The sequence below is a fragment of the Hetaerina americana genome, unplaced genomic scaffold (assembly GCF_022747635.1).
Source record: "Hetaerina americana unplaced genomic scaffold, ioHetAmer1.1.p SCAF_1, whole genome shotgun sequence".
Taxonomy (NCBI): Eukaryota; Metazoa; Arthropoda; class Insecta; order Odonata; family Calopterygidae; genus Hetaerina; species Hetaerina americana.
This window is the reverse complement of record NW_027286069.1, coordinates 8,498,033-8,519,666: the sequence shown is the minus strand read 5'-3', so window position 1 is coordinate 8,519,666 and position 21,634 is coordinate 8,498,033. Positions and strand designations below refer to the sequence as shown.

The 21,634-nt window shown below is 37.3% G+C and overlaps 1 protein-coding gene across 1 annotated transcript in view; it reads left to right on the top strand.

Annotated features, from left to right (window-relative positions):
* Positions 1-19,242, top strand: part of sdk (sidekick cell adhesion molecule) — a 207,435-nt gene extending 188,193 nt beyond the window's left edge. Inside the window, exons 30-43 of the mRNA XM_071593913.1 lie at positions 113-259; positions 1,135-1,203; positions 2,671-2,921; positions 3,761-3,978; positions 5,070-5,312; positions 6,791-6,940; positions 7,384-7,623; positions 7,797-7,938; positions 8,959-9,134; positions 9,945-10,074; positions 11,192-11,349; positions 12,323-12,485; positions 13,660-14,015; positions 15,148-19,242. Coding sequence (XP_071450014.1) covers positions 113-259; positions 1,135-1,203; positions 2,671-2,921; positions 3,761-3,978; positions 5,070-5,312; positions 6,791-6,940; positions 7,384-7,623; positions 7,797-7,938; positions 8,959-9,134; positions 9,945-10,074; positions 11,192-11,349; positions 12,323-12,485; positions 13,660-14,015; positions 15,148-15,579 — 2,875 coding nt within the window. The 3' untranslated portion in view covers positions 15,580-19,242. The remainder of the gene's footprint in view (positions 1-112; positions 260-1,134; positions 1,204-2,670; positions 2,922-3,760; positions 3,979-5,069; positions 5,313-6,790; positions 6,941-7,383; positions 7,624-7,796; positions 7,939-8,958; positions 9,135-9,944; positions 10,075-11,191; positions 11,350-12,322; positions 12,486-13,659; positions 14,016-15,147) is intronic.
* The last annotated feature ends 2,392 nt before the right edge of the window (positions 19,243-21,634 follow it).

Here is a 21,634-nt window from a genome sequence, read left to right as displayed (position 1 = left end):
ACATAATTACTGAGGAACAGTGGGTGGTAGTGAACCTTGTAAGTGATTACCTGCTGTAATGTGAACTTATTTACATTCCTTCTCCTCTATAATTGTTTCATTTGCTCAACAGAGCTGTGGAGCTGCAGCCAGAGCGCTACTATTCATTCTCCGTCGAGGCACAGACAAGACTTGGGTGGGGACGAGCGGCCCATGCCTTGGTGTACACGACGGCCAGCAGGGAGCCCCCACAGGCTCCATCAGCACCACATATCTCAAGGTCAGTCATCCTCCAACTCTCCATTTCAATGTTTCAAAGGATTTTGTGATGCTATTTTGGATTAGTGTCTTAGTATTAATGTCATTTGGATTGGAAATAAACGATTTTCTAATGTCATTCTGTGGCAATCAAGCAGTGATGATACAATACTCCCTTGTCGGTGAGAACACTATTGGGAGAAAAACTTCATAGGAATAAATAGCACAATCCTACTAGCAATAAAACACTATCTGTTGGAACAAATATGTTTTCACCATTTTTGCCAGCACGAGTCAGAGCATATTTATTCCTGACGCTTTCAAACTTGTGCTAATGGGGGTGAACTACAGTCATGATACTTGTGAATACATTACATAGATAGCTGAAAATTTAGGTTTATCTTTTAAGACAGCTTTATAAATTAAATGTACTTCTTCAAAAGTTTTTGTGTGTGATAAAATCAATTATTCAATAGCTTATGATAACTTTTAAGGTTTCTTTCATAATGCAGAAATATTTTCAATTGTACTTACTATTTTATATTAATAGACATTTATAGAGGGGTAGAATGGTGGTATATTAATTCACTTGAATCATTATTATTGTATCATGCGTGCCTTTTGATGAAAAGATCAATGATGCTATCATCTTGATTATTTTATTTTTTCTTGGAGATTCCTTTCCAAGGTCTATTGTTATTGCTTGTAAAGTGTCTATCTCATTTGTATAACACCAAAAACTGTAATAACTATTTTCCTAACATGAATTTTCATTGATTTTGTAAATTGAGGTTCATCCTTAGAGCCTAAGAATTAATATGTAAATGTTAAATTATATTTTTCTATCTGGTGAAATTATTTCTTGTATCCTCATTGGTATTCTTTTCATCCACTCAGGTCACAGATTCAAAGCCATCGAATAACTTTCAGTTGGACCCCTGGACGGGATGGTTATGCACCAATCAGGTATGATCATATCCAATCAACAAATTGGTGTTTTAGCTAATTAGAGAGTAACTATGAAATGAAAAGAGATTTGCCAAAATATTTTAAAATTTTTCCCAAGGGACATTCCTTGTCTATGGAAGAGTTGTAGCAGATTCTCTAAGAAGCTCTTGGATAGAAACTACCAGAGTAGTTCCCCATCAAATATTTAAACATCACAAAAACCTCATTAGGCCTTTTTACTCCTACTTTACAGTAAATTAATCATTCATCTGTTAAAAAAAAGGGAGATCGAATCTGAATGAGGGTTTTAGCATGTAAATGAATATGCTATAATTGATCAAATCCAGATGGGAGAAGGATGGGATGGGTTGGAAGCGGAGACTAGCCGAGTAGTGGATTTATACATAAAGAAGAGGGCCAAGCACCTAAATGGCCAAAAGGTTTGCCTGAGTAATAATAGTAGTAATTGTGTGATGGACATGATGGGCAGTGAGAGTCAAGGTCAGCCAGAGAATTTTGGTTACCTCCTGTCTGGCTGTAGCTGTTATGCAAGGCCAATGTACATGCCCCAGCACAATGGCACATTACATGTTTTATACTGCCATATTTGGCACCATTATGCCATCAAGATGTCAGTAATTCTGCCCTATTCCCCTGGAGATATTGAGTTCTGGAGAATAATAATATCTGGTGGAATTTTACATTCCCCTTCAGAGGTAATTGTCAGCAACCAAGTCTGATATCATTGTCCTCGACTATCTCTTGCTATTGAGTTTTCATCTCTGGCTGAAAGGAATGTGAAGGTGAAGGAAGTAGAACAAATTGGTGCAGTGGCAAGATTTTCTGTGTGAACTGAGACTAATCAATCCAGGCGACTCTGTAAAGCTAATAATTCTCATAGCTGATAGTTATCAGGTGTGCCGGGTGGTATAGAAGATTGATGGCACCAAATGCATCCAAGTTTGCTGGGTAAAGTTGGATACACTTATAGTGGGCATGCAGAAGACCATCCTTCTATCTGCTCTGATAGCAAAATCTAATGGTGCAGTAGCCAGTGCCATAAAAAAATATAAGTTGACAGATTACCGGACTTTGTCCTGAGCAAGTCACAATAACCTAGAGACATGCATAGGGGACTAGTAAAAATTCTGCTTCTGAGACTAAGGTCACCAAGAGACATTAGCAATAAGGTATGCAATCCACTTTCAAATATTCAAAATTGAATTCTTGCAGTGCAGTTTTTGATATTGGGGTTGTGATTGAAATGTCCTATTTAGTTCCAAGAAAAGCTGTTGGAGTGGTACTGAAAATATTTTATGAGTCCCATCTCTGGGCACATTTCTAAATCTGGAATTTTTTCAGCCATTTCTATATTTCTTCCTCTAATTAAATTTCATGCTTACGAGTCACATGAGTGTCCATTCATTCACATGCTTGGGTGAACAAGCAAGAAATGAGCTTGCTCATGCTCTGGTTTAATTACAGGTATTACACAGTGCAGCGGAGTGAGGTGTCGGAGGGAGAGGATGGGCAGGGGACAGTGTTTGGGCCCTGGGTGGAGGTAGGCCCAGGGGAGGGGGGGCCTCTGGGGGCCAGGGTAGAGGGTGGGGCCACCTCCTTGACTGCCTCAGGGCTCCAGCCAGCCACCAGCTACGCCTTCCGAATCCGAGCCACCAATGACATGGGCCACAGCACGTGGTCTCCACGCTCGGAAGTCGTGCGCACTTTGCCTGCTGGTGAGTGTGATGCCAATGGATCTGAATTAATTTTACTTGAATGCTCTCTCTTTCAGAGAGGAGCATAGCATATACAATGCAACATTTTATTTTTACTGAATAGAAAATATTACTGAAAGATGTATTTGAAACCACTATTTTGTAAAAAGTCAGTGCCTTAGAAAACTTAAAAATGTATATTAATATACCAGAAGTTTTAGATACAAATTTATGCTAGTAATTTTAATTACTGGTAAATTAGATGCATCCCTTATTTTAGCTGTGTTTTGAGGGGAAAAAGTTCATCATTCATGCCCTGGCAAATACGGTACATGAAAATGAACTTTGAAAATTTTCACCTTTTTTTTTGGTTGTGGTAGGAACCATTTCATAAAAATGTACCATACTCATTTGGTACATGACTATGTTACAGCATAATGAAATGTGTTGAACTGTAACTTGATAACTAGTAACATTTTGGTACGTTTCAAAGTTTTATTTCATTGTTGATGTTGATGAAATAATGTAGTCAATTGTAATTTTTCATATTGAAATGAAAATTATTTGTAATTTCTACACTCGAAGTAATGCATGATTTGCTGTTGTAAAATTAAAACTAGTATGGTTAGTCAAATTTATTCTCATATAAATGTTTATTATTGATAATACTTAGTATATTTTATTGTACAATATACATGATATCATGTATATAATGTGGAGCTCAATAGAGCTTATTATCAAACCGTTGAAACAATCACCAATGAAACCAGAGCCACTGTTTACCTTTCACATCAAATAATTTTTTCACCTTGTGAAGTCGCTTGGCCTTCTCTAATTCTGTGCTTTCTGTGGATTGGCAGCCCCCAGCCGAGCAGTGGAGGGTGTTAGAGTGGTGCCCATCACAACGACAAGCGTCCGGGTGGATTGGTCGCCTCTGAGCGTCGGTGCCAAAGGGGGAGGGGGTGCTTGGAGTGGTGACTCTAAGGGAGGAGGCTACCGTGTGAGATACAGGCCCACTTCGGACTTCCCTGTTCCTCCCCCATCACCTGTGCCCAGCAAGGAAGTGAAAGGGACCAATGTATGTACCAACACTTGCACTGATAACATTGACCAATTAAAATTCTCTCTTTCAGGATGAATCATTTGGTTACCTCTTATTTAACCCATGACTTGTGCAATACTCTCTTAAAATAGGTGGTATTGGTAATAAAGGCTTTAAGAGAAATATCCATCTAGGATCTAATTCTTCAAATACACAGGATTTTTATTTCTAAAAGTGGTTGAGTACCCAAAATCCATGAAGCACACCAAGGCATCCTGATTATAATCAATTTTCCATTGCACTAATGTTCTCATTATACAGTAGCATCATGCATTCTTTTCCCCTATCTAAAGTTAAACTGATAGTCACCGAGGCAATTGTTTTCACCATTTTGTAACTATTTTTTGATGATTATTAGAATTACAATTGCTGCATGTGAAATTAAACTTATCATCTTTTCGATCTCATTTACATTTGCTTTAAACTTTTTCAGAACCTAAACAAATCTTCTGGCCATATTTCTCCCACATTAATACTGAATACAAGTTCAAAGAATCCCTTCCTTTCATTTTTTTCCTAAACTCTTAAGCAATTATGTGGGGATATTATGTATTCCTACAGACTGCTCTACTCCATCTCTCTTGGCATTTGTTCTACCTTGGTCTAATATTCCTGGACCCAGACTATTTTCATCTACATTGCTTTCTCTCTGTAGTGTGGAACTGGAAGACCTGGTATCTTTGCTTAAAAGGTCTTCTATGTGCTCTTTTCACCTTCCCCGTAACTATTCTGACTCTAATAATTACATTCTGGCTTTTCCCTTATGGTGGTTATTGTTTTTTCTTTGCTACAGTCTAATAGTTTTCTTTTTTTCTTATATAGTTCTTCTTGTTTTTCTTGTGTTTAAAATTTCTTTAATAAGTTTAAAATGTTGCAGTAAATTTGTCTGGTCTTTTTTATTCATAGTTACTTCACTCACTCATGATAAAAATTAATTGCCACAAACCGATAATTTTATGTCCATTTTACTTTTAATCCTCTGTGCAATATGCCATCTACCACTGTCGTTCACTGACTTCATACTGGCTTCCTTGTGGTGGATGATGCTAATACATCTTTGTATGCAGGTGGGTCGTTTGGTCCTGGAAGGCCTCCAGCGGGACGTGACGTATGAGGTGTGGGTGGTGGCATTCAACAGCCAAGGGGAGGGCCCGCCATCCTCGCCCCCGGCATCCGTCTACGTAGGAGAGGCAGTGCCCACGGGGGAGCCCAAGGCCCTCAAGGCAACAGCCCTTGCGCCCACGGAGGTGGCCCTTGAATGGGAGGCCCCCGCACCATCAACACGCAATGGGGAACTACTCGGATACAAGGTGGGCTGATTAACTTAATGAATGAGAATGGAGGGATGACTTTTCTGGCTAAACTACACATTTTCTTATTTAAACATAATTTTTAAAATGCACGTAATCTGCAGGGAAATTGTCATAAAAATATTTGATGTTTTGTTATAGTGCTGTCTCACTATTAGCTGTGGGAGAAAAGTTTTTGGAAAATTGATGTACTTTGTTGTTTTCATGATTTATTGTAAATATTGAGAATCAACTTGCTCATCAATGGTAATAATGATGTTAAAATTACATCAATTTAACCTTGGTTCCATCCTCCTGATAATCCTAAATGTGGAAATGAATCCTCCTTTTGGGTATATAAAAGTTAAAAAGTTGAGTTTCTTGCAAATAATACATTTGTTTACATTAATGAAATTCACTGGAAGATGCTTTTATTTTGGAGATCCTTTTAAACTTAAAAAAACGTGCATTGGACCCATAAACAATGTAAATAAAAGTTGCAAACTTGAAGAAACTATTCCTGATAGAAAAAAAAGAAACTCCAAATAATTATACCCCTATATAATCCAAAAAGCTGTTTAATATTGTATTAGAAGACAAAACCATACAATCTGAATGTGTTTTCATTGGAGTTGTAGTTGAATGAAAACTCTGAAATTTTTTCAAGTGGCATTCAGTATTGAAGAAATTTGGAGAACTAGACTACTTTTTGCATCCAATAATGTTGTCTTACCAGTATTTATAAGGAAGAGCTGCTCTGGCGGCTGTCTTGCCTGCCTACAGAAATATTGGATTCCATGCGCAACTAATAGTAGCATTATTATGACAGTATGGAACGTAAACTGGTGTATTGCAGTCAGTGTAAATAAATTGTATATTGTAGTATTTTCAAGTATGTACTAATCTCTGTCCTCTTTGTGTTTGAATTTATCATCCAATTCCCCTCATGCGTCCCCTCTTTGGAGGAGCCAGAGATCTCTGGCTACAAGGTTTGTTGTGCCTTGTCTCTTGTGCTCTCTTTAGCTTAGATATATGTTGCAATGCAGTTATTTACTGATAGGGAACCTTTGTTTGCCATGTATGTTTTTTTGATTCTTTTACATTAAGCTCAAGTGATGTGATGCAGTACGCTTTGTATTTATTTTTTCACCCTCTGTGATTCATATGGTGTGTGCACTTATCTAATTTAGTTGAATCACCCCAATGATATTTTTTTCAATGCTGCACTGCATTATTTTATCAAAACTTTCAGAGCGAGCTTTGTAGAGGAAGTGAATGTGTGGTACTTTGAAATTTGCTTAAAATTTCTGGTTTATTCTCAAATACTGTACATAGTTTTGCTTTTTTGGGTTCACATCTCACATTAGAAATGCTTTTCGTGAAAATATTTCTCTTTGAAATATGCAAAAATAATATTCTCTGATTCTTGATGGATACCATATTTGTGTGTGTGTGTGGGATGCACAATTTAGTGACCTTTTGTGATCCAATCCTTCCAGATATTCTACATAGTGGTGGAGGCTCCAGGCCGTGGGGGCCGCAAGGGGAAGCAAAGGAAGGGTGGGAGTCGGAGGATGCGAGGCAAGAAAATTGGCTACTCTATCTCGGCTGAAAACTCAGCCATGGACGCCGATTCTTCTTTCCTGGAGGTGAGAGCCTGAGTAAAATGGCAATTTCAGGAATGCTCATTGGTGTACAGCATATTTATTAGCATATTGGTGCAAATTCATTTAGCCACTCAGCAATCTAGGGAACTCCCGATCTGCTAAACTCTCTCTCCATTTTAGTCATACTTCTATTCAAATCTTCTGCTGCCTCTTTGATGCATTTTGTTGGCATTCCTGCTCTACAATTTTTCCCTTCAATCATTTCATTTCCCCTGCATTTTCTTCATAAGTGTAGTAAATATATCTATCCTCAATTAAGTCATTTGCATGGCTTGCTCTAGTGTCTTGGTTTTGGAAAGGTGATATCCATTTTCTTGAAATTTAATCTGCATTTATTCTATCGAGACATAAATTCATTACATCCAGTGCCTGCGGAGCAAGTAATTCTATTCCTTAATTTGAGTTCTCTAATCACTAATTGGCAGAGTGGAGAGTACGGACGGCTGATGGATGAGGATGTGGAGGAGGAGGAGGCACTTGGGGCAGAACCCCAGTCACAGCAGCCAGAAGAGGAGGAAGAGGAACTTGAGGTGGTGCCGGCCTCCCACACATCGCACACCCTTGCTTTCCTTGACAAGTATACTACATACCGAATTCAGGTGCTTGCCTTCAATCCAGCTGGTGATGGACCACGGTCCACGCCTGTCACCATCAAGACGCTCCAGGTGACTGTTGCTCTTTCCCTGGCCTTGCCATGCCATTGAGAATTCTATAGGGTATCTCTTGTATCCCTTGGGAACTGTTCTCTGGATAATTAATGCCAATGCTAAAGCTCGTCAATCAATGTGTATATCTTCCTCACTGTTGTGGTGCTAATTGTTCTCTTTCTGACTTTCAGGGCATTCCTGGACCACCAGGGCCAATTGTCTTCTCTGAGATAACAATGAACAGCTTACGTGTCGGTTGGGATTCTCCGCAGAATCCAAATGGGGAAATATTTGGATATGTGGTGGCATATGAGACTCGAATGCCAAATGAAAGTAAGCTATCATTCATAGAGTGCAGAGAAATATGTAGTTGGTTGTGTACCAAGCTTTACTACAGAGCTTTAGACCTCTTCATTAATCTAAAGAGCCAATAAAATAATAAATGTGCTACTCTCATTAATCTTACTGGACCAAAATGTGGAAGACATGGGCTTCCATAAATTGCTCCAATTACTTTTTTAATTGGAGCATGTACATTGATCTCCCACTGTTTTACTCTTCTTTTGCATTGAAGACGAATATAAATTATTAAAAAACCTGGCTGCTTCACTTCCTCTCCAGCCCTAATTACTATGCTACATCTACATACAGGGTGTGGCAACATAACTTCCTGTTTCGAAGGGGTTTTGCTTTTGGAAAAAGGAAGTTATAATGCTGCGCTCTTTATGCTCATGCTTTATGAAGGGACCCAGAATTCTGTATGTTGTAATTATTAAAATATGCAAACCAGGTTTGTCCTTTTGCAGCAAGTTGCAATTGCAATGTAGGTAGCACAATGTAAGGGATGTGATTTATGATTTATATATGTGGATAAATAATTGTGGTTGTGTGTATGTTTTTATATGCATATTTATTTATTGTGTATTGCTTTTTTTCTTCATTCTCTTGGTCGAATTATTCATTCCTTTCAATGTTGAAAAATTTTAAAAGAAAGTGAATTCCAGTTGATTATTCACAGTTCCAATGCCTCCGCATGGGAGGAAAAAATCAATGTTGAAGGTTTATCAGCAAATATGGCATCAATCAGTAAATTTATGCCAATTGTTTAATTAACTTTTGACATATGTTAGGTAATTAGTGTTTTTAAGCTATTTTTCTAAAATTATTTTGCTGATTGCACAACATACATAAAGCTATCAAATTGGAAATTGTAATCCCATCGATTTTTCCTTACATCTCAGATTGCCCAGCTGTAGGAATAGCCATGTTTTTTATGCACAAATTTGCTTAGTTTATTTTTGCTATGAGTTGATATACTGCAGGTGTGATTAAATGCCCTCCTTTTTCAAACAGGGTTCAGCAAGCAGGTGAAGCAAGTTGTTTCATCTGGCAGTGGGTCTAGCACTGGTCGCCACTGGTTGCTGGTTCAAGGGCTGGAGGAAGAGGCCACGTACATATTCACTGTCAAGGTGCAGAATGGTGCTGGCATTGGTCCAGCCATTTCAGCCAATGTCACCACAGGACCTCAGGTGAGAAGTGCACGAGTCTAATTAAATGCTGCCTTACCATTCATATACTGGATAACTGATCAGTTTTAGTGAGGCAAACATGTTTGAATCCAACCCTTATTCATACTCTCGCAAATTCTTCAATTTAGATTTTAATTACTGCATTCATTAATATATCCTAGATGTAAATGTACCATTCTGTTGCTGAAATATCATACTTTAATGCAATTAAATGAAATATCACTTATATTTAAAAAAATGCAGTAGTTACTCAGCATGCAATACAGTTCTTGGGTGATATGTATATAGTTTGAAGGTGGGTACTCTGATTCAAATAGGAACTAACAAAAATCACTTTTAATGCATTTGAGAAGCCACATATTTTCATAATCCCTAAAGCCTGTGGTGCCATAAAGTTGGATGACCAGTAGATGATTGAGGATGGAGGGATAGGAATGAGTAGGAAGGGGTGAAAGGAAAGAGCTGCCTTCCAACAATAATATGAGAATTCAGTGTCACAGTATTTGCCTTTTTTCAAGCAATGGATCACTTTTTAATATTCTCCAGCTATGCAAATACTTAATATATGCTTTGAAATCATTTGAGATCATGGGGTGATCATTCTATTCGTCCAAACATGGATACATATGCCTGGAATCAGCACGCCCAATTGAACAACCATTTCAGTAGATGATTATCTCAATGTGGAGAAAATCATTAAAGGGGGAGGTGAAAATTTGAAATAAAAAATGGGTAGAAATTTTCTAATATAGTTGCTGGACACTGAATAAATCTGTGAGGTTTGTGTATTAACTGTGGTGTTCCATGCAGGATGGGTCGCCCACTCCTCCAAGGGGGCTTGCAGTGTCCAGGACAGCCTCGTCAGTTCGTCTCAGCTGGGGCAATGGACCTTCTGGAAAAGGACCCCTCCTTGGCTACTACATTGAGAGCCAGCGGAATGGTAAGGCAAAGTTATGAAAGGCACACATGGAGCCCAAAGCACATGCATGCATAAATCAAATTCCTACAGAAGAGGAAGGTATATACGCATTGTTATCTACCTACATATATCCTAATATGAGGAATAGTTGGCAGAATTCCTGGTGTTAGTAATGTGTATAAAACATCACATGTGCATTTATGAAATGGAAATGCCATTTCTGCACATTTTTGTGTGTTTTTGTTAAATATTTGAAAGTTGCATTAATTGATGGCTTAAAGTAATCAGCTTTTTGTAAGGGACAAAAGAATAAAGTTCAATTAAGGGAAATCATATTTGTAGAAGCTAGATGCAAACGTTGTTACGGGTTGCCCTTGCTGTGTGTGCACAGTGACATAGCTCTCATTTGTTATTATTTCTTTGAAGGGCAGCAAGCTAAATGAAAATTGTCTCTTGCACGCTAAACATCTCTTTCAGTGTTTTGCAAAGCACAAAAATTTTTTCAATTGAATACATTTTCAGCTTGTACACTCAACTTACCACCCTTTTCACCTCATTGCAAATATTGTTCTGTTCATTGTAATAGAGCGTTGAGGCCTTCACTTTAGCAATTCTTGTATTCTCCTTATCAGAACAAATTCCACTCAGGGTGTATATCACAGTGGCTGATTGAAATCAGTGTCTCAATATTTCCTTATTTTTCTGACTAATGAAATTCTACAAGATTCAACTTAATTTTTCCTAAAGGTTTAATAGTGTTCAAAGCTGATTCCAGATTCACTAAGTTTATTTCATGAAATCATATTCAATGAAATCAGTTTTCCAAAGTGAATAATATTTACAACAGTTGAAGTAGGTCTAATTTGCATTGACTATGTGGGGTTATTATTCCTTAGAGAGATCAGTGAATCATTAATGTGCTGCTTAACTGTTCATAACAGGGTTGAAATTCACAGCCATCGATATGGATGCCTAAATATTCTGGTAGATTTAAATACACAGTTTCTAGTTACACAAAGGCACATTGAAATAGTCATCATGACAGAAACATAATAATGTTACAAAGAAATTTGTTTAAATATGTAAGAGGCAGCTTTGTTCAGGTAGTTTTTAATGATTTTGCAATTGCTACTTTCAGAGGATGGACGCTGGCAGACAGTGGTGCGGACAGGCAATGGCCCTCTGGAGGAATACTCCATCTCCTACCAAAATCTTCTTCCATCCACATCTTATTCATTCAGAGTCATTGCACACAACAAATATGGTGTTAGTTGCCCTGCATATTCTGATGATGCTGTAAGTAAATTTTCATTGAAATCATTCCATTATTTGGAATGTATTTAAGTCCTCTTACTTATAATAGAACATTTTTCTGGACAATGTCATGATGCAAGAGATTCATGAAGAGAAATGGTCTGTGCACATGTAACTGATCTATAATAGCACTGAAACTGCCACTTGAATATGAAAGAAAGTTTATAAGGCACCAGCTCATGACTTCACACCGATGGGAAGAATGAAACAGCCATTGATTTCTAGTGTTTGCAATTGGTTGAAAAAGTCATAGCAGAAAGTTAAAAGTGAGACTACCTTAGTATTTTTAAAACTGTGGAATTAGCAATGTACTAGGTTGAAGTGAAGATGACATTTTTTATGAGAAATGTGACAACCCTGTTTGTCTTATATATGATTTGAGCTGCAATGAAGATGAATTTCTGGGATTCTACACTGGATAACCATTGATATAGCTGCTAAGTTTTCAATGTAACAATTTCATATCCTTTGTATTAAATGTAGACATTAAAATACTTTGATCATTTTCTATCTGGTCCAAGTATTTTTCACAAATTCTAACCTCAAAAATCAGGATGCATCTAATGGGCTGGGAAATATGGTACTTCTACTACCACTGTTCTCAAACATTTTGGATTTGGTCCAAATATTTTCTTATATTTTCAGATCAATGATATATTCATCATACATGTCATATCTGGTGCATTCTAAAAGTTTTGCAGCACTTATTTAAGTTTATGTAAATATTATAATAATATAGGAAAGATAATTGCTAAATTAGAATATAGTGTAGCATTGTAATTGTCTTTAGCCTGAGGAAAAATAGAATAGTTTCAAAAATAACAGTTTAAAAAGCTATCTCAATTATGAGTTGCATTTGAAAACAAAAATTTCATTAAACGTTTCCTGAGAAGGGAAAGTGATCCACAGTTTGGTATTCCAACTGGGTAACCCCTCATTTGTTCTGTAATTGCAGGTTGTGACACCTTCAAAGCTGTACCTTGAGTATGGATATCTGCAGCAGAAGCCCTTCTATCGCCAAACATGGTTCATGGTTGCCTTGGCAGCTGTCTCCCTCATCCTAATTATTACTGTGATTGCCGTGCTTTGTGTGAAAAGTAAAAGCTACAAGTACAAACGTGAGTTACTTAGAAACTGTATGCATGTGATGTTTTTAGGTTCTTTGGAGGCACATTCAAACATTGATTCTTGCTGGATTGCGGGGAGAGTAATGTGAAGTTTTTATTGCTAAGAAACTACCTCATATTTCAACTCTCAGGATGAAATAATTAGATTTCTTTTTGTACATTGCTTACAAATAGGCAGAATCTTGAACAAGAGTAATTTCAATTCACTATATTCGAGTCCAATAAGTCCTTGATTGACATTGTCCCAGTGTATATCATCTGCGTATCACATCCATACAGGAAAGCAAATTGTTATTACGTTTTTCTCATAATTGCCAATTGCTTAATTCAGTTTTCAAAAAATGGACCAAAAGGCACCAAATAGCTTTGTATAGTTAATAAAAAGCTATTTACCAGCAATGGCAATGCTGCAGTCTGACTTATTTGAAGTCCTATAGAAATAAAACAACCCACAAAAGGAACTTGGCTTTGAAATTACGAATCGGTAGGCCTAAATGTTTGAACATATGTTCCTTTGGCTAAAAAGTAATAATACAATTTTAAAATTTCCATGTTTATAGTTGAAATATCCAAGCCTCATTGTTATTAATTTATTTTACATGCAAATCATTGTTTTAATACTTGAAATTTGAGCATAACTTGTTTTTCTGAGGTTTTTATTATATGTGACGCTTGTGTTTCCAAGAATACACTTAAACAGCCATTTTACATTTAATACTCTTATAAATCATTTGTATTTTTGTTACTTACTTTTGTAGTTTCAATGATACAAAATTGTTGCTGTCAAATCATACAGAACAAAACCAGTTAATACTTGTTAATGTTAATGTTTATAATGAGGGCATTTTTTGAAAATGATGGTATAAAATATTGGTGTTGTAGACAGTAATCTTCTTTTTACAATAGTGGCAGTTTCCTTGTTAGTAATTCATAGTAGTTAGGCAAGGAAATTTGTGAGAGGGTCAAATTATCCACTGGCACTCTAAAAATTCAACGAATTCTAAACCTAAGGACATAACTTGGGGAATAACATACTCTTGAGTTCTTAGGATTGCAGTGTAAATTTACATTCTGGCCTCTGCCACTACCAACTTTCCTGAGAATTGAAGGGTATTTGTGAGGTATGGTGCTACATACCAAGATAATGGTGCACTGTCTCTTGCAGAGGAGGCACAGAAGACGCTGGAGGAGTCCATGCGGATGGACATGGAGGAGCGTCAGGAGTTGGCCATGGAGATGTACCACTCAATGCGGCGAGGGGGTGGTGGGGGTGGAGGCACTCTGGGGCGCAAGGGGGGGGCACTGGGTGCCTTGGTGGGTGGGGGCAGCTGCCTGGGGGCCTCGGGGCCCACGCCCATGCTCGGGAAGTCACCCCCTCGCCCCAGTCCCGCCTCAGTGGCATACCACAGCGAAGACGAGGATGAAGAGGAAGAGGAGGGCAGCACCAAGGGCTACGATGAGAACCCAGATGACAGCAGCCTTACCGAGAAGCCCTCCGAGATCAGCTCGACTGACTCACAGGTCAGTATTTTGGTATCACTGCATGGGCATGAACAAGTAAACAACTCACTATACAACACAATATCCCAGTGGAAAAGTATAATAGACCTTCACAATACAAATAGTACTTAATTACTTTGCCAACCTTCTGGGGCAAAACACCTACATTAATTTAAAGGTGTTAGATCTGTGGTGTAGCCAGAAAATTTTTATTACGGCTATACAGTGAAAACTTTGCCATGGAGATAATATGCTGATTTTTATCAGGTTTTGATGTAGATATATTATTCCTATGTGAAACTTCGTACAGTAAACCTCTTGTGTTGTGCATATGTGTGTCATTTGTAAAAATATGAAATCAGCTAAGAACATCTGGTATTGTCCATGTATACTTTGGTGAGAATAGTTTTTCTTGTTCATTTTTTTGAGCATGGAAATAATCTAAATAATTAACTGTAATGAAAGTCAAAGCAATATTGTGCAGCAAAAACTCCTAGGTGTGAAGGCATTCACACAATATTGAGAGTAATTTTGAGTTATTTACCCCCACATGCTGTTCTTTGCTTGCAGGAGAGGCAGGATTTTGAAAATTTGATGAGCATCATGCCATTGTTTGGTACAATTAATCTAATATTATATTTTTAATCATCTAATCAAAGCCTCTAAATTTTTATCTAGTCAAATGCCTCTAAATATCATCATTAACTTTTATAATGTCACATCATTGAATTTGTGAGGCCTTATTAAAACATTTTTGATCCTAATCACCAAATATTTCATGGGAATGGGTCAAATAAAATAATTGGTTGAATCCAAATCCCCTCTTTCATTCAATCTTGAATATGAGCTCTCAAAAATTCTAATTCTGTTTTTCATTAAATTTCAATTTCTAATCCTTTTTCTCTTTCAATAGAAATGTTCACTGAAGCCAAACTCAATTTTTTATATTTTAAAATACTAATAATTTCATCAATACTTCTTTTTATTTCCAAGTCAAAATCTAATTAAAGTAGTAGGATCACAAATTCTCTTCAAAGTAGGGCACATTAATTAATGCTAATGTACAATTGAATTTTCTGTCTAAAGCACTATTACAGGAATGAATAAGGAAAGAGAACCATTTGAGTGACATCTTTATGTTTCCCCTTTTCAGGGCTCGGAGACGGATGACATGAGCGAGGCCTCGGACCTCGTCGATTGCCAGACAGCACCACCTGAACCCCCACCTTCGGAAGACCCTGACCATTCCTTTGTCAACCACTATGCCAATGTCAATGACTCGTTGCGTCAGTCTTGGAAGCGGCAGAGGCCAGTTGTGCGGCCGCCTGCTGCTCACCAGCACCAGACTTCTCAGCTGATGAGGGATGCACTGCGCAACCACAATGCGCAGCACCACCATGCACAATCTCTCCTGCCACCCGCCCCCCTTCCCCCTCTCATCGATGACTCTGAGACCTCCGACTGCAGTGCCCTCCCCCCTGCAGTCCCCCAACAGCAGCAGCCTGGGCTTAATGGTGGTCGGATTGTGCTCAACAACATGGCGAGATCGAGAGCACCTCTCCCTGGCTTCTCCTCATTTGTCTGAGGGCCTCTGTTGTCACTGAGAGCAAGACTTTGTCTTATGCCATCGAATTTGCGTGCTCCCAATTCAGTTGCATTGCACAAGGCACACTAACCTGCAGGGTATGATTTTCCCTGTGTTGTGGTGTTCACACGGATGCAAATGGGATTTGAGTGACCTGCTCTAATGAACCAGACCTCTCATACACCCACTTTTGGAATGTGATATGAGTGACAGTGGAGCAGTTTGATTGAAAAACCCTCTCAGATCATATTAATCTAATTACACGAGGGAACTTTCGACTAACTTATATTTTCATGAGTCTAATGGATGTTTGTCAGTTGCAGCTTTCTCCATAGTATGGTGCTGTCATCATACGAGTCTGAATAGCTTCAGGTTTTCCTTCAAAATTATGGAAGGGTTAAAGGATTCTAAGCTGCTAAGAGTGCTAATTTTCCAGTGGTCACATTGTAGTGGCTGTTAAATGTAATTTCATATGGTCACCAGAATGCTGCAAGTGAGAGTCTAACAAAAAACCTTTTTACAGTCCACAGCCTCATAGTTGAGCTCAGAAGAAGCTTGGAAGATGAATCTGAGTCAGAAACCAAAGCATGCAGGTGTGAAACTGAAATGAATGAATTTCACTATCCCATACCGGATTGATCACTTTGGTTGAAATGCAAGGAAGAAACAAATGAATATCTTTGTTTTCATGATAGTAGCATCTAGAAATCTACCTTATCAAGCAATGATTCATTGGTTGCAATGGTTTCTTTTTGGGAATATGGGAAACCTCATTTGTAATTCATGGAAAATAATAATTGAAACACTGTTTTAGACCATTTCACCAGGTGCTACTTCCATGAAATTTTTCTTCTGCATAGCCAGGATTTTTTTATGGTTCATAAAAATGATAGAAACTTGAACTTTGTTTGATGCCCTGTGCATCAGACAATGAATTGAAAGTTCCAGGTGGCTAGAAGGATTTTACATAGCGTTGATATCATCTGGGTCCTGATTCGGTTGATAAAGTAGACTATTAAGGCATGGAATTCATCACTGCTTGTATTTTAGTTATGGTGAAAGGATTTTGTCATTCATTGTGGTGTTCCCAGGAAAATTGGATGCCAGAGATGGATAAAATAACATGGCTATTTTCTGTGATTCCTGAATATACTCTTTTGAAATGTACGGATTAAAGACCAAGTTTTAATTAGCGTTGTAGAACTGAGTTTACCTTCTAAATTTTTGTGGACATGCATTTCATAGAGCTCCATATGTGGATGCAGTATGTGCAAAATGAGATTCTTAGGTCCTTGTCATAAAAAAAGGGATATAACCTTCTAATTAATGGTGATTTTGAATAATTATTTTATCAATATAAGATCACTGATTGATTATCCTCAAAATGGATGTGAAAGGAATGAAGAATAATATCAGGGGCATAATAACTAGAGTCATATGCAGTAATATTCATAATTATTTTGCTCATAAGGGCCTACCTTGTCCAATTAAAAATTATTAAACAGTTACAAAATAAAGCTCCTAGGCTATCTTTTGCTTATAATTCATCCTTCAATATTTTAGTAGCTACAAGTATATAACATAATGTACTCAATTGTTGTTTCACTGGTAGAAGAATCATATTATTTTTTGCATTATTGCTTTGTGACAGCTCATGGTATGAATTTTCCGTGCTAAATTATTTTCTATTTGTTAATATTAATTACATTTTATTCATATGGTAGATACCTTTTGGTGTTACTTGCAAAAGGTGGAGCTGTAAATTAATGATCATGATGCCTAGTTGCGGGTTATGGTTTATATATGGAGCTCTAAATGCACTGTACCCAGTTTTTTGAAACCTTTGGCCTAAAAATCAAAGCTGCATCCAGCTGGGCATATATGTGTATTGCATATGAATATATTCAGGAACTAGCATGAATTATTAGCCGAAATTATTGATGTGTTTAACAATATAACCTGTTTAGTTTCATTTTGTTGAAATAATTATTTCAATATCCTTACAAGTTATTAAGGATAATAGAGTTCACGTTGAAGGATGTCAAGGTCATCCCTACATTTTATCTCACATGATTTTATTATATCCTGAGACCAATATGTATTTATTCTCTAATTGCCATATGTGAAATTGAATTGTGTAAATTCAAGTGGTGCCTCACCAGTAAACAGGTGGCTCACGCACCATTATTGTTTCACGGGAATGTGACTTTCCTTGTGGATTTTCAGTGCAATTGTAGAAAGCACAGGTCTTTATCTAGATCTCATCAGGTGATTTGGTGCTGATTCCAAAACTTTCAATCCTAGTTTTCTGGAATTCTTTATTTTATGTCAGTTGCATACAACAGGAGGAGGTAACATGTGATGATGCATTTCTGGCAAGGCATTTGTTATCGAGAAATGCAAATTCTGTGATAGAAATTCATCAGCCACTTAGTGTGTGGATTATGGAGTAATGTCTGTAGAAAATGGACCAGGTGTGTTTGAATCATCACCTATGGAATGTCTATGATGGCATTTTTAATTGAATAGTACAGTGAAAAACTTGAAATTCTTTAAATAGTAAAATGTGACTTTAAAAATGTATTTCCTTAAGATATTGTGTTTCGAATGAAGTTTTCTCAGTGAGTTGTGCCACATGGAGCTTGTGTTCTCAATTTGAGTTAAACTATGTGAAAGTTGGACTAATAATATGTGTGGATGATTTATTCCATGGGAATAATGCCAAAACTAATGAGTTGCTCCTGGAATGAATGGATTCAATGAGTGATCATAAAGTATGTATAGAGTATGTGTTTCCTGTATGCAAACTGCAGTAAGTAAAGTGTGTCTGTGTGTGTCAAACTTGATGTGTAGAAGAGAAGGTGAGAGGTAGTAGCATTTCTTTCTCTTGCCCTCTGAAATGTGATATGCAGGCATTTGTTTTTATAATCGTATAGTGCCTGAGAAGTAAACTTAATTGGCAATAATTTGCAAAATAATCTAAAAAGGACTACAGATGCTTACTTATTATGACCAAATGTTAATGTCTCTTACCAATTAACTTAAGTCATTTCATTTTTAATGCCATACACTTCTTCTTATGGCATACAGTATAATTCTATCATAATGTGTATTAATTTTTTTGGATACTTATTTCTTCTGTGGATATTCTGGGTCCAAGATATCAAATTCTTTCCAACTAATAGACATTTCTGGAAACTAAACAATGCATCATTGAAGGCAAGAAAGACAAATGTGAATTAAGATGTGGGAGAAATTGTCAAAGAGATTAACGATAATGCCAGTATTTGTTTAAATGTGTATATAGTATGTGCCTGCATGTAATTCCATTAGCTTTCTCCTTTATCTGTCATCCAAATGAAGAGTGTGTTTGTGTGTGTATGACGTGGGACAATATGCCCAGTGTTGTGAGAGGTGGTCGAATGGTTTAGTGTGTGGTATGTAAGACTGCTCTTTCTCATCATTTGTAAATGATTGCCATTTATAGAAGACCATTCAGAAGCTAGGCCCTATGTAATGATCACCTCCCGTAGGGTATGAAATGCGATTTATTTGGTCATTTCCTGTACCAATGTGATGTAAAATATTTTTGTATGAGTGTGATTAATGTTAGCACTGCCAAATTTTATAAAAATATCAGTGAAAACACTGATTAAGAAATAATTTAATATTTTATTTATTGATCAGTTCAACCCCTAGTCAGTCTTTCTTTGATCAGGACTGGCTATTAATATCATGTGTATATGCTATTATATTATCGATTTTGTTTAATTATTCTTAAGTCACTAACTGCGTATTTTTTATAGACAAAAATTGGTATTTTCCTAGAGCGAGGCTCAGCTGTTCCATCACCTCACTTAAAATCAGACTTCACAGTCAGCTGTTATTCCTCATTCATTGATGACATCTGTACGAATTAACATGCAGACATCTCAGATTCATGTTGCTATTTGCTTCAAAGATTTTCGTGGAATTTATTAACTTAAAATATTTTCAGGTTCTCCAAGTATTTATTTTTCCTCTCGACGTTTTGCGTCTTTTCGTGTGTGCACGTAGGTCACTCATGTTTCAATACACTCTCATGTAATATATACTCCATCAGTGAACATATTAATAATTCGCGCGTATATTATCAAATGACAATTAGCTTTAATTACAGTAATTTAACATTATTTGGTGACAATTGCCGCATAATAATAATATACGCCTCTACAGATTTCGATACTCCTCTGTTTCTCATTCAAATGGTTTTGTATGAAGTGTTTTTGGTCGGCCGCGGAATCCTATATCTTAATCGTTAGCTAATGATGCCCGAAAAAAGTTATTCTCTGATTAGGTGAGATTTTCGTCCAGCACAATATTAGTTCTCGATATCGAGAACAATCGTCAGTTGAAGCGGTTTACCAGTGCATACAAATTCCGGATGGGCAGCCAGCTTCTGCATTGTGAAAAATCAACTGGTAAAGCTGGAAGGTAAGAATTTAACTGTTGTTCATCCATACCCAATATGACTTCTTTCTTCACTTCTTGAAAAATTGTTATGTTGACGATATTTCGGCTACAAATATCAGATGTGGCCGCGGAGAAATGATCTTCAACTAACGAAAATTAGATAAGATTTAATGCTTTCTCAGAAAAATTCACCTGAACCGACGGACGACATTGTGCTGGGTGAATTAATTTGCATCTCCCCATTTTTTTCCTTTTCATTATGTACAATAAGTTAATCTTCGTTTTACCGCCGTACTCATTGTCATGATTGCCGTTTAAATCCAGCTCGCATATTTGGGAGGATTAAATGCATCTGTTGACTATAACTCACAATGCATAAATGTTAAACTTATGGGAGTTCTGAAATGTGGAGGGTCTTTCTCCACCTACCCTACTGGCGCCCACGTTAGTATATCTTAAATCTCTTAACCGAATATGTGCGCATTATTGTCCGTTCCAGAAACCTGTCCCTTTTCTCTGGGTCTCATTGGCCTTGAGCAGGGCACCGCAGAGATCCTTAGACAGCATGTGATTAGCGACGGCAGTTTAATAGCGAACAGTTACCATACTGGTGGTGTAACTGTAGATCTCATTAGGCATTCACCGTCAGTGGCATCAACAGTTTTCTGAACGTTTCATCTTCCGTGTGAAACTGTAATTCTTAATCATTAATAATCACAATTATTTTATCATTGCGAAATGTTTCGAGTTCCTTTAGTTGCTCATGTACTTTTTTGGCGCACATTTTCACCGTTAATAATAAAGGTATCTCTCCCTATGGACTAAAACCATGACAGGGTGGAAGGGCTTGTGCGCTCTGATGACAGAAGCCAGATGAACGGTAGCTCGTGCAGCGTCTGTTCCTCAGTGAGGCGGCCATTGAGTAATGGTGTCACGTTAAAAACACTATTGTGAAAGGAGATGGTAAACCTCCTCAATTACTGATCCCATAATACTATGATGTACATAGATCAGAGTATGAGTCGAAATTACGGGACTTGGCCCAATGTGTCGTACGCAGCAGTGGTAGAGGAAAAACTTCTGCGGTCATTATATCATAAAATCCATGAAAAGCAAAATCGACAGCAGCAACTTGGAAGACACAGAAGAGAAACGAACCGGGTAGAATAGGCACTTGGAACGTCAGGACGGTGTTGAGGACAGAAAAATTAGCAAATGTAGATGAGGAGAGAAAATAGGGCCGGACGAGTTGAGATGGAAGGATAGCGAGGATTACTGGAGTGATAGTTATAGAGTAATGAAAAGCAGAGGGGTAGCCATAATATTGAATAAAAAGTTGGGAATAGAGGTAGCTAACATAGAGCAAGCAATGGAAGGACTCAGACGATAATTTAGTAATAATGACATGTAGCCTCCTATTCCTAAATATAAAAATGAGAACACGGTTTAGAAAATGAAATTTGGAGGCATTTACAGGAATGAAAAAAGGAGTATCAGAAGGCTTTAGAAAATAATGAGTGAGGACAGGGAGCTAGGTACTCCAGAGAAAAAATGGAATATCAAAGGTTCAAACGAAACTATATAAATAGTATATAAGGAAAAA